This window comes from Branchiostoma lanceolatum, chromosome 11 (assembly GCF_035083965.1).
Source record: "Branchiostoma lanceolatum isolate klBraLanc5 chromosome 11, klBraLanc5.hap2, whole genome shotgun sequence".
Lineage (NCBI taxonomy): Eukaryota > Metazoa > Chordata > Leptocardii > Amphioxiformes > Branchiostomatidae > Branchiostoma > Branchiostoma lanceolatum.
The window spans coordinates 18,818,331-18,831,782 of NC_089732.1; the positions used below are offsets into that span (position 1 = coordinate 18,818,331).

At 40.2% G+C, this 13,452-nt stretch overlaps 1 protein-coding gene across 5 annotated transcripts in view; it reads right to left on the reverse strand.

Moving 5' to 3' along the window:
- Window positions 1-6,090: 6,090 nt before the first annotated feature.
- The window catches only part of LOC136445387 (atrial natriuretic peptide receptor 2-like), a 54,541-nt gene continuing 47,179 nt past the window's right edge, over window positions 6,091-13,452 (reverse strand). For 4 of the 5 annotated variants that reach the window (XM_066443368.1, XM_066443366.1, XM_066443370.1 and 1 more), the window contains 4 exons: window positions 13,228-13,326; window positions 11,169-11,260; window positions 10,249-10,692; window positions 6,091-7,195 (listed from right to left, as the gene is read on the reverse strand). In XM_066443368.1, coding sequence (XP_066299465.1) covers window positions 10,264-10,692; window positions 11,169-11,260; window positions 13,228-13,326 — 620 coding nt within the window. In that variant the 3' untranslated portion in view covers window positions 6,091-7,195; window positions 10,249-10,263. The remainder of the gene's footprint in view (window positions 7,196-10,248; window positions 10,693-11,168; window positions 11,261-13,227; window positions 13,327-13,452) is intronic. The other variant, XM_066443371.1, reaches the window with a different exon arrangement.

The following is a 13,452-nucleotide window of genomic DNA, read 5'->3' on the forward strand; positions in this document are numbered from 1 at the left end:
TTTTCAGAATCAGATAAAGTTTTGCAATGCGCTATCAATAGATTAAGCACCTTTTGTACCAAATGGAAACTCCAAGTTCAATTAAGGAAAACTGAAGTTATAATCTTCAACAAATAGGCCCTCCCAAAACATTCGGCCAAGACACATTGGACATAGTTCCCTCCTACTGCTACCTCGGTGTGACAATTACATTGTCGGGCAGCTTCTCCCTGGCAAAAAAATTTCACTCAAAGCACGTAAAGATATGTGCAGTCTGGAATCCCTCTGACCATCTGTATCTCCAAAGTGTTTATCAAGAAGGGTTTCAACATCATCTTTATTGCAGAAGTATATACACAAGATGCACTTTTAAAATCAACCACGTACAAGATGAATGAGTTAAAAAAAGAAGACACCTAGGCCGATCCCTTAATCAGATCAGTAAAATCTGGAGGCGCAAGGTAAAAATTATGTGTACCCGACTTCCATACATATTGCACAAGTACATATAAAGATATTTGCTGTATTGCACTGTTGTTGTTGATACATGATAATGCTTTTGCTCTAAACTGTAAGTAGATCTCATCGGCTGGAAAACAGTTCCCACACAGGGGTGTTCCTTGCGCAATATTGCATAGGATGTGCAGAGAGCACAGTGTCCTGGTCTGTGCTTCAACTGTCTGCAGCTGACTTCACGCACTGTCTTTCATACGTAACGTTACAGGGCACAGTGATTTTGACTTCCTAACATTGTCTCTGGTAGCCCACCCACCTCTATGGTAACCACTCTAGCACTATAGTGACTATGTGAGTTTATCTCTTCCTTAAGATGTTCACATCTGGCCATGTTTCTATCTACAGCTGCTTGGGCATTCTGTTCCAATGGGGCAGTCAGTTCGATCAGAGTCAACTTCAGTTCAGCTGTGTTTTGTATGGTAATGTCCGGTACGAGGGAGGTAGTCAGAATGTCCGGGGGTACTGTTGTGTGTCCCGCCCTCTAGGACGTCAGGTCTCAGGTCACATCTTATTGGAACTGGTGTCTCCGTGGTGGAGTGCCAACGCTGCAGGGTGGTCAAGCTGGAGTCACAATTCATGCAAACGTCGGCCGAATTTGTAGATCGCCCGTAGCTCGCCGAATTTCAAAATAGCCCGAGCTTCGACCGTATTTTTCGCTAAAAAATCTGCCCCGTCACAAATTGGACGGAGCTCGGCCGACGTCCGGTGAACGCTATTGATTATAAATCGACCATGAGATCGTACCATCTCTTGGACACGGACAAAGTCTGAATCGACTAACCTTGTAAAAAGCCAGTATTTCGATCAACTTTGATTTCTGAGTTGTGGGAAATATGTTGGGCATGAGCAACATGAGTAACATCTCAGTGGAACACTTGAACTTAGATCCCTGTCTGGGGCACTCATTCATAGAGGATCATAGAGTAGATAATTTCAAATATCTTGATTCTTACATCATGTGCTGAAAGACAGACTTCGAAACTAGAAAAGACCTAGCATGGGAGGCAAGCAACAAATTGGACAAAATCTGGAAATCTAACATCTCTAACAAACTGAAGGTACAAGTTTTTCTTGTAGAACCGATAGTATTGGACTGTAACCTTCTGCAGTGGTGTTTCTCGTTATCATTATCGAGGGCTTGTAGCTGTCTGTTGGAAATGCCCTTATTACAAATTCTGTTAAAATATTATACGTTTCACCACATCTTAAAGGCGTTAATTGGCTTTGTCTTGATCTGCCCCCTTTATGATCGCAAATAATTTGTTTTGGTATGGTGTTGGACTTTTTTTCAACTTCTGATATTTTTCATCTGTTTGTGCACAATACTCAAGGGTGTTGTTTAGGTCTCCTGTATGATAACTGTTGTGATCTTGATTGTCATCAAGTTTGTCTTCTAGACTGGAAATATTTTCTTATCGTGAATTATACAGGTCAAAGTGCGGATTGTCTCTGCGGGTGTCAATGTTTACATCTGTTTCAAGTACTACTACTTAAATTCCATTTTGTTATTGTTGTGACGAATTTATGTGCAAAATTTTTGACGACATATAAGTTCATATTTTCTATTTGTAGTCATTAGTTTAAAATGGACCTTCATGAATTGTATGCTGAAGTAGTGGTACCCTGATTATTATGGGACAACATGTTCCAGTGCTTGTACCAAATGAGATCCGCGTTGTAATTCGTGCACGGACAATGTAAAATCCTCCACACAAGAACATCCCCAAACACCACCACTCTAATTTATCATTATTAAAAACCCCAACACTTTTCAGACCACCGACATTGGTGCAATGCCATGTCGAACTTGTAAACATATGTTCGAAGCTATGTGACCCTACGTTATGATATTGGTCGAGAACATAAAAAGCACGAAAAGAATTAATTACCATTTTTTGTATGCGCCTCTACAGAATGTTGATAAAACTATATCCGCACATTATCATGAAAACAATAAAAGTACATATCATCAATTGAAACTTCTCAATACAGACTGGGATTTACCTTGTCCGTTGGTGGTTTGATATCATGACGTCTCTGGCAGAGCACCACATATATGAATGAGAAATAACTGAATTCGTGTGTTCTTCGGAAACATACCAATGTACTATCCCAGACTGCCTGGATGACCTACTTTGACAACATGCCAGTGTAGTATCCCAGGGAGCCTAGATGACCTACATACCAATGGAATACCAGAAGGGGCATGGATGACTCACATTCGACCATTCCTGGACCTGAGGTCACGGGGAACTACAAATGCCTATGGGCAAATTCCTATACAATTGCTAGAATTCTTGCAAACTGCACACAATACTGTACCATTAGGCTCGCGCCTAAGGCGTCGCAAAAAAGAAGCAGGAACTATTGTCCTTGGTTTATACATTTCATCTATAATCAATTATTTTCAATGAAGATTTGCAATTGAATTGACTTTCATTAGAAAAGTTTGGCAGCATTCAGTTTGACAAGTTAAAACAGTATATTCTTTATCATCGTATGTTATAAACCAAACCATCGTTACGTTTTATCCTTATCGTGTATAAATAAGAAGGAGTTCGGACGGAGCCCGTGCAAGTTCCAGCCGACACCAGAACAACGCTCGCCCGAAGCACGCCTTACTTCGATAAGTCGGGCGTGTTGTTGCATATGCAGTTGTTCGACTGATGTGAGTCCTAGGCCTTGACTATGATTGATTATATCCGGGTCAGTTTACAAGTTTAACTATTTCGATATTGATACAGAAGCATGGTGGTGTGAACTGATATTACTGTTAGAAGTCTATTTAGACTAAGCTTGATGTACATTTCCTCAAACACCACAAACAGTTTCTTTGCCTTGTCTGAACAAATCCTTCATTACAGCTTGCCACCAACATAATCTCACGCTTTTTCCTCCGTTCCCGTAGTATCAGCTTGTCTATTTCTAAATCATGTTGAAAACTATCTTTAAAGTATGAAATGTAAGTAGATACTCCATAAGGATGTGTACTCGCAGTGGAGAGGAACATGCTCCACATTGTACTTATGGACCTTCTTATGTACTGTACCGTACTGTATACAAGTACAGGTCTTTCCACTTACCCGGAGGCTAATATAATCAATGAAAACCTAGCCTGAGTGTCATCCTGTTTCAGTTCCAGACTTTACCTTCACAAACGTTTGTGAAGGTATTAAAAGTCTGGAACTGAAACAGGATGGCACTCAGGCTAATGAAAACCCTCATCAGTCATGAAGGTTAATATTATTTGGCGAAGGTATTTAAGGGTTGTGGAATTCTAGTTTGAACTTGTATCATGCTGATGTATGTTGAAGTATTAAGCTGAATCCAGCGACTTTTCTCACTTCACTCAGGTGTAAATGAGTACCTACATGTAGCTTTGGTTAGGGACGTCCCTCGGATAGGACGTTAAGGTGGGGTACAGGCATGCGGCAGCACATTTTCAACAAAAATATTTAGACAAAATAACCATCTGATTTGTTAGATGTATAGGTCTATTTTCATTATCTGGCATCATTTTCCTACATAGGTTATCAGTTTACCGCAAACTTCAAGGGCAAACTTGCAGTTTCCAACGTCCTGACTGGGTGCCGATACCTTTTGGAACAGCCTGACCAATCAGGGGCCCCATTTTGGCTATTCCCTCCCTCCCTTTGGAAAGCTGGATTCTCAGGCCTAGCTGTGAACACTGCTCTGACTGTCAGATAGTGTGTTTGCAGAGGTTATTGACCCGTATGTCACTGTTAGTGCTTGCGTGATAGGGAAAAAAGCAAATAATGGCGATTTGGGGTCATTTTACGATTACTAAATGCCAATTTTATGAATACTACCCCTACAGCATGTTTTTAAATGCAAAAGTTTGACAAAACTGTATATGATAGGGCAGAAAAAGAAATGCTGTTCTGACTGTCAGAGGTTTACCACCTGAACTTGCCTCTCACGGGTGGCATAAGCATTTTGATACTTTGATAATGTGTGAGGGCCCACAGGAGGTTCTCATTAAATTATTGAAAAAAAATCACCAAAAATTAATTCAAAAAGATATCAAAAAAGGAGCCCGTATATTGACCAATAGCATTATTATGCATCTGTCCCTAAGATATTAGCTTTGTACATTGGATCGTTAGCGAGGAATAACCACTTTTGTAAAAAGGGGCGTGGCCCTGTAATTGCTGAATACGTCATCATGACATCATAAAAATTTGCATGAATTATTGTCTTGCACAGAGGTACTTGGAGAAAAGAAATCAAGAGCCACAGGTAACACTATACAGTATTTTCAAGACACCCCAGAAGTGCTGCCGCATGCCTGTCCCCCACCTTAAATGGAGGTCCCGTGTTTGAGGAGAGCCAAACCTCGGGCACGTTTAAAGAACCCACCGCGCTAGACGAAAAGAGTAGGGGTCCATCTCGGTGTGAGTGGTTCAAAACCTAGTCCTTTTGCCGCACATGGGGCAATTGTCGTATTGAGGTCACCTGCGCGCCGAATGGCTCCAGACCCTTGCGATGCAGCCCCGCCAATTGTGCGCTCCTCGCAATTCAGCCCCTGGCTGCAAAGAGACAGTATTCGGCCTACCCAATGATAATAATAAAAAATGAAAATGGTAAATTTGTTTCCGAAAATAATTTCATCAGGTTGGTAGAATATAGGATATTCTTTTTACCCAACTAGGTATAAATCTCACCTGCTAACGTTTCGGTGTCTGATTTACCTTCTTCAGAACTTCTGACTGGAGTACTGCTACTCACCGCTATAAGAAGCCGATGTAGGTGGCGCTTGTGCGGTGAGAACACTGTCCCAAACGTGATAGACATCGAAACGTTAGCAGGTGAGATTACCTGGTTGTATAAAATGAATCTCCTATATCCGGTAAATTTGTAACTGTATATAGAACAATGCAGGGCCAAAAATGTTGAATTTGTGTTAAACTTTGTTGTTTGTTGAGGTAGGTTATAATCGCACGTTAGGATTAGACATGTTGTATCTCTGACCGTAATTCTAAGTGTCCAGGTTGATTTGTGTTGTTCTTAGTCTGAATAAGCAAAAGTGACTCTGTGTACCAATCAGTGTTGTTTGATAGCCGTTGTCGGTTGTATACCTTGAAAGGATTCTAAGTAGAAGCTTCATTAGTCCGCACAGAGGCCAGGTTTAGACAGTTTGAATCTGCTACTTGAAAGTTTGAGAAGATCTACCCCAGTGTACTTGTACATATATGTTTAATCGTAAGTAAGATTTTTACTTTGTCTAGTGAATACGGAATGTCTGTATGCACTATGACACATTGGAAGTTGTTGAAGTGAGGGCACTCGTGTCCTAGGAATCTGGTGCTCAGGGATCTTTCATTCTCTCGATTCATCACGTCCTCTGATGTTTTGACCTTAACACTTCTTCTTGGAAGGTTTGTGCTTGAGGTAGCTGGTGTGTTTACCTGGTGTGTTTACCTGGTGTGTTTACCTGTTACCTCCATGAAAATATTGTCTCGGGTGTGTCTGTGTGTGTCTCTGGATATTGGTGGTGAGCATTGCTTAAGAACTTCTGGATGGATTCTCAAGGTAAATGTCGTTTTTCATGATAAATTCTACACAACACAGGTGAACTTTCAAACTAAAAATAGGATATATTTCGGCAAAAATCAAATATCTTTTTCAGCGTTAGTTATGCCTGAATGTTATCCTGTTATATACCTCTGCTCTGAGGACCAAACAATGGGCAGAGCTTATATAAACTCATTTGCAAACTTTGCATTCTCCCTAGCCTTCTTCATATTTCTCACATCCACTACCATGATGAAACATAACAAAGTCTATGAGTCAGTCAAAAATGGGCTGCATTGGCAAGTGCTTCGAGGGGTTAGCAGATACGACAAAGGTAGTCTAGAGGCTTTGCAGCTTAAGAAAACAAAGTTAAAGTGGAAGCTACAGTTGGCTGCAGCTCTAAAAAACCTCAATATCACAATGTTCATCGGGCTTGGCTGCCTTAATTCTAGGCAACAGATATCACTCTACAGAAGTAGTTGGACATCACTCTACAGTGGCAGCTGAGGGACAGCAACACAGTGTACAATAATGTAAAAGCATGGTACAATGCAATGATCTTAGAGTTTGCAATACTCCCATACAACAGATTTACACCAAACAGGCATGTTACCATGCATTTTGAAATGTCGGTTGTGTTTATACACCATGATCAAAGCTGACTCTAAGTGTGTAATCTGTTATGGTCCATAAATTAAAGTCTAAAAATGCCATGACAAAGATTATTGACATATTGACAATTGTACAAGGGTCATGTTGCTTTTGTTTCTGTGAATCAAAATCACAACTGCCTCATACAAATAACGGAAAAATGTGACCAGGAAAATAATACTATATTATGATACTAAGTTAACAAATCTGCTGATTCCTTAACAGCACTACTGAACAATAATGTACTCTGCCACCGCAGCTGTGTCCATCAAAGCCCAGGTCAACTATATCACACAAACCTTTCTTTAGAATAGTGAATTGGTCTAGCAATATAATCAGTACTCTTCTGCAAAGTAGCAACTTCGTCTAGCAGTAGCAGTACTATCCAAACTTCGGAGCCCAGTCATCATGGTGTCCTGTTCAGCTATGTCGTCTTCCCGGTGAGCTGCTCCTGGCAGATACCAGCTCGCACATGGCAGGTCCTCCATTCACAGTCGAAGGTGGACAATTGAGCCTGCACAAACATGAAAAAAAAATCAGTCAATATACATGACTGTGTACATGTTCAGGAACGGGTGTGCAGAAGTTTTGTTTCTGTATGTGAGGATAACATGTCTAACAAATGTTAGATGTTACAAATATAACCATAACGTGTAGTGTGACGACATCTTCTAGAGGAAATTAATCTATGGACGCTAATGTGAATAATTTTTTCTATGTAGTCTTGTTCAAAAATTGGGATGGAAAATTGGCACGGCAGACTGGCTACATTATGGAAAAAATAAACTAAAAAAAGCACCAGCGTTTGAGTGCATATGAAAATTATGTGTTATAAAAACAAACAAAATTCAAATTACTAACAGCCGAGGATAGTTCTCAGGCACGTTATGGTTATATTATGACCACCTCTCCACATACTAGTATTATATAATAAAAAAATGTATAATTCATACCATAGTACTGAATGCGTTTCACTAATTGGCACAATTACAGCCACAGCCATGCATAAACGGCAAGCCATGTAATGTAAAGCATATATATATGTTACATGTACGACTCATCATACTGGAAAGGACATCAACTTGTCCCCATGAAAAGCTGCAACACAGATGCAAAAGCAAACATCGTCCCTGCACTGCATCAGAGAGTTTCTTTTTAAATGTGGAGGTTGGATACCAAAGATCATAAAACCACAAGGATAAAACATTGGAAACAGTTTTTTGCACCTTTTTGTATTGGATGTTTCTACGGGTTAGCCTAGTATCCAGACTATCGGAAGGTCACAGTATTTTTTCAGCACTTCCCGCCCGCACAGTTGATTTAATGTGCACCTGGCAAGGTTTACAGGACTGGTGCAGTTACTTTGCTCCTGATGGTCTAGGGTGTGCCACTATTTTCACTTGGCAGGAGAAAACGCTTTCAGAACCAATAGAGATACTTTGAGCTACTACAAGTGGAAATACTCAAGATACTATACTCTTCAAATTTAACATGCATTCTGTGGTGTACATGTATTCTTATGGTATTTCGAGCTTGCTGTGTCACATCTATATTGAAAGTGCTACGTTGACAGATGAAGATGAACATCTAAGGGAATAAAAAATATATTGTAATTTCAAGAAATTTAATGTAAAAACAAAGCTGACAAACAGCTGATCATGATAGGATGGAACATAGAGGCGTCGGAACAAAGGGCTGTTGGAACTTAGTGTCATGGGAAGAGAAGGCGACATTGTATGGATGTCCCTTTCAATTGTTACAGGTTTGATAGGTCTGACATGTGTACAGTAAATGTTCCCATGAACATTCACCAGGTACTCCCAAAATCACTGTGACAATAATCACAAAAATCTGAGGCTATCAAATATGGGGCCTGTTTGCCTACCCTGAGTAATTTAGCATACCAGGTGAACAAGCAAGGGCATGCAAATGTACATTATTGACCTAATGTACACACTTTACTCACTTCCCTGCAATTAACATTTAGTGCACTGACACCTATATGCATTAGATTTCAACAAGAGAATTTGGTCTTTCGAGAGGTTTGATCCAGCGGCCCCGGCACCATGGCTGAGGTTGGGACATCAGTTCTCTTTTGGTAGAAATTGCAGTCTTGATTGTCTAATTATATAACAGGCAACACTATAAATCTGGAATGACACTCTAAATCTGGAAAAATCCTAAGAATTCTTTATTTGGAAGAAAATGATGATGTGACATCACTATGCAAAATACCAATAATTCAAAGGGAAACATCTTCAATTCTTTATAATACGGTTCAATCCACAGTTTGCTCAAATTCCGTCTGAGGTTCTCAGAATTTCTGGCTCAGGTCCCAGAATTCTGGAGACTTGGCTTTGTGCCTGGAGATCTACATATTTATTACCTTTTGATATATCATACCTTTGCATATTTATTCATTTGGTTATGTTTAAAGTTTTCTGGATCTAGAGTGTTACTCTGGATTAATAGCGTCACCTGTTATATAATGTCACAGTAGAGATTGGAATTCAGGAGAATCTGGAATTTTCCTAGGAGAGATAGGAATTCTAATTCTAGAATTGCGATCTGAATATTGGAAATCCAATTTGTCCTGTCAGATTGGAATTTCAATCTGTCTTTAAGTTAGGACAAATGGGAATTCTACCAGAGGACAATCGCCAATTCTGATAGGAGAAATTCAGATTACATTATATATATTTTGGAAAATAGACAACTGAATATGATAACGTCAACCTGGGTAAATCCATTGTATTACTTGTTTAAATTTTTGAAGTTAGCTATAGATTAATGTTACTGTCACTAGTGAGTAGCATACAGCAAATTCAAGTGTTAAAAAATTATAATTCTTAATTGCATTGTTTGAGATTTTGAAGCTTAGCTATAGAATTTCAGATTCCAATTCTGTACGTGTAAATTCTTAATAAAATGATGGTTTGTAAGAATATTGCTGTTTCCTTTACTTAAACACCATACCATGGAAATAGATTTGAGTTTGTCACAGGACAGATTGCGATCACGGAATTAGAATTGCGAATTGTCCTAGGGCAAATATTGATTGCAGTCTGTCCTAGGTGACAATCTGCGATGGTCCAAAACGAGTAAGGTTCATGACCTGGACAAGATGGCTTTCACCATGGTTACAATGTATATCGACAGATCTAGAAGGGCCATCTGATATCTAAAATATGAAATAATTCACCAAGAATAGTAATGGTGAATGTAGGCTTACCTATGCTGAAATTGAAATTCTAGCTGTGAAATAATTCTGAATCAGTCTATTTTTCAAAACATTTTGATGCAATCTGAATTTCTCCTATTAGAATTGGTGATTGTCCTGGTAGAATTTCCATTTGTCCTTTTCCAATATTCAGATCCCAATTCCAAAGTGGAGTTCCAATCTCTCAAAGGAGAGACTTGAATTCCAATCTCTACTAGGAGAATTCCAAATTCTCCTGAATTCCAATCTGTACTGTGACATATGTCATGGTCTATATGTCATGTTGCCCAGGCAAGAAGGAATGCAGCTGGTTCTATTATAATTACTGCCAACAAAAGAAGTCTCACCTTCAAACTGTGCAGCTAGAATGGGGCATGTGGAGGACATTCTCTAGGACAGGAGGCACAGAACATGTGAGAGGTGGCAGGGTGGATGCTGAGGCAGGGAAAAGACTGGTTTGAGTGCTGCAAACTGTGATGGACAGGGCAGCTGCATGAAGTGGGCTGCAATCTGGACCTCTTGAATGGCTGGGGGAAGCAGCTACTTTGGGATGATGGTGAGGGCTGGCCTGGGAAGGGCAGGTGACTGGCAGGATGGGGGAGCACAGTTGCCAGCGGAGGCAGGGAGAAGTGTCTTGGCTGCTCACCTGGCAAGGCAATGGGGCACATGGCAGTTGCACCTGTTCTTTCATCATCAAGCATTGTGTTCTCACAAATAGACTGCCTCATGCCACTCTTGGACAGGTCCAGATCCTTCCCTTGGAGCCACCAGGTTGTCATGTCACCTTTTCCCTGCAGGAAACATGCTGATCAGTCAGAAGATACTTATATCGGAAGTTACAGAATTAGGCGGCAGGCATTATAAACCACCTTGCACAGCTTACAAGAACTGTGAAAGGAGTGATCTGACTTAACTTGTCGGGGGGCCTCAGTAGCTGGATTCACCAGTGAACCTGTCATCATTCTCATAACTGAATTGTTACGTTCTTGGCTGATTTTTCAATTTTGCATGTCTATTTAGGCGACAGCCGTTTTTCAAGGCTTTTTAGGCCACCCGTTGCTACAACTTCTTCTCAGTCAAAACCCATAAGTAATGTTGCAGTGCATTTTTTGTGAAACATGATAGGTGTTGTGGGAAAATGAAGAAAGCATCGATGGTGCTTTGGGCTCATATCAAATCGTAAAGGCTGGCCACAGCAAGTTGTACATTCAAATGAGAATGAGCGAGTAGTGATGTTACTGTTTCTGTTCAAATTTTCTTCACAAACCTTGATTGGGAGAGTGCCACGGAGTTGTAGCCTGTAGCCTCCCAACTGTCGGAGGATTTGGTAACAGGTGTCACTGCACTGGATCTTTAGGGCTGTGGGAAAAGGAAAGTCTGTTCAAGCAGCATCATTGTTGCTGTAGACATGTAATCTTCGTGTTTTTCAACATATGGACATTCTTTTAAATGTCTGCCAAGACTTGCTGCTAATGTTCAATCCGTAACAGTTCAGCTTCTCAGACCCTACCAACTGGATTTGGGGTTAAACGGACGTTTTGGGGTTTCTTACCCCATTCTACCTGGACCTAAGGAGTAAAAAGTGGGTTAAAAAAGACTGTCTTTTCCCTCTTTTCCCCTCAATAATGTTCAACTTTACTTAGCTTACAAAATGCTTCTAGAATCAAATTCCTAGCATTCACCACTATGGAATTAGTATTTGCCATTAATTATGCAAACTAGATCCTCATTTGCATAATTGGCGTCTTTTGATATTTCCCTCTTTGTCAGTTACGTGTCACATGTTTGAAAGTCTTATCATGAAATGCGAATTTATAAACTATGTCATTAATTATGCAATTATGCTCTTTTGAACATCCAGCTACTGAGCTTCTTGATTTATCAAACAGTCATCAACAGTCCCTTCACCATAGCAAAACTGAATACATTAGGCCATGTTGATTTGATTATATGGATGACATCCCCTGGGAACCCCAAAACTGATGCGAGCGTGCAAATATAAAAATTTCAAAAGAGAAAAAAAGTTGCCTTCATTATGAAATCTACGTGGTCAGGAAGGTTGAACAAATGACTAAAAACACTGTGACAGTAGATGGATGGAAAATTATGTGATTTTAGACAGCATGACCCCCACCAGGTTCAATTCTCATTGACAGAAGCCTAAGGCTATTGGCAGGGTCATCCTGTCAGCAGTAGAAAATTTTGCACTGCTGATAGGATCATCCTGTCAGCAGTAGAAAACATGGCACTACTGGCAGGATGATCCTGTCAGCAGTGGAAAAACCTGCATTGCTGACAGGATCATCCTGTCAGCAGTAGAAAACACTGCAGTGCTGACAGGATGATCCTGACAGCACTGCAAATTTTTCTACTGCTGACAGGATGATCCTGTCAGTAGTGCAGACTTTCAACTACTGACAGGATTTTCCTTCTTTTTTAAAAAATTGTTGGCATATGCTACTGTACCAGTGGATATTCACCGTTGGTGTTTCAATGGATGTTTTACAATATTAACAGTGTTCATCTGGGCGTAAACCGATGCATGGGACGTATTTAGGACGATTATAGTGGTAGTTTGTCTCTAATGTCCTGTTAACAGCCAAATTACTGAAGCAGTGAAGCTCATTCCTCGACAAAGACTGGAGTTAGTCGGTTTGGGGAAGTCCAAATGTTCAGGAAAATCACAGTTCAAGTCTGATCCAAAATTCGGGGACACAGCAACTCTGAAAACACTACAAGACATTCTGAAGGACTGTAGTTCTCCTCTGTATGAGTTCTTTGTCCCACCTCAGGTCAATTCTTACAGTCTTCGTCGAGAGGGTCGCTACCGAGCAACGAGGAGTAAAACAAAAAGACATGAACTTTCATTTGCACCCCGATCTCTACGTCTGTTCTACAGGAATGTCAGTTGATGGATCCTTTGTGGCCTTCAGTAATGTAATGGGCGGAGAAGTTCCTTTTAAAACCAGTCAGTATTGGCTGTTACTTTTATCTTAGCAACGCTTCATCTGGACGTTGTTAGAATTTTTAAACCGTTTGTAATCATGTATTAATGTCCATGAATTAGGAATCATGTTAAGCAATCTTATATAACTGTTAAGTCAATGGCAAGCCATGTAAGTATTGGCGTAATTCATGTGGATATTTTTGTTTTATATTAATGTCACATGCAATGCCAATCAGAATAAAGCTGAATCTCATCTGAATCTCAATCTCAATTATTGCGATTATCTTCCTGATGGAAATCATAGACTGAAGTATATGACAGAATTAAAAATTGCAGCCCATCTGGTACTAAATCAAATGCAATTATATAGTGTTCCTACCTTCACCAGTGGATTCCATCCTGGATGCAGTGTTCACAGTGTCACCAAACAGACAGTATCGAGGCATTTTTAAGCCAACCACACCAGCCACAACTGGCCCTGAAACAAATGTACATCATCGACTTATGACAGTGACAATCAGCATCAATGGTGAGTCTGAGGCCTCAATAGTCTCCACAAACGAGGTCATGTTAATAGGGGGCAAGCTAGGTACCAGGTCTTCAG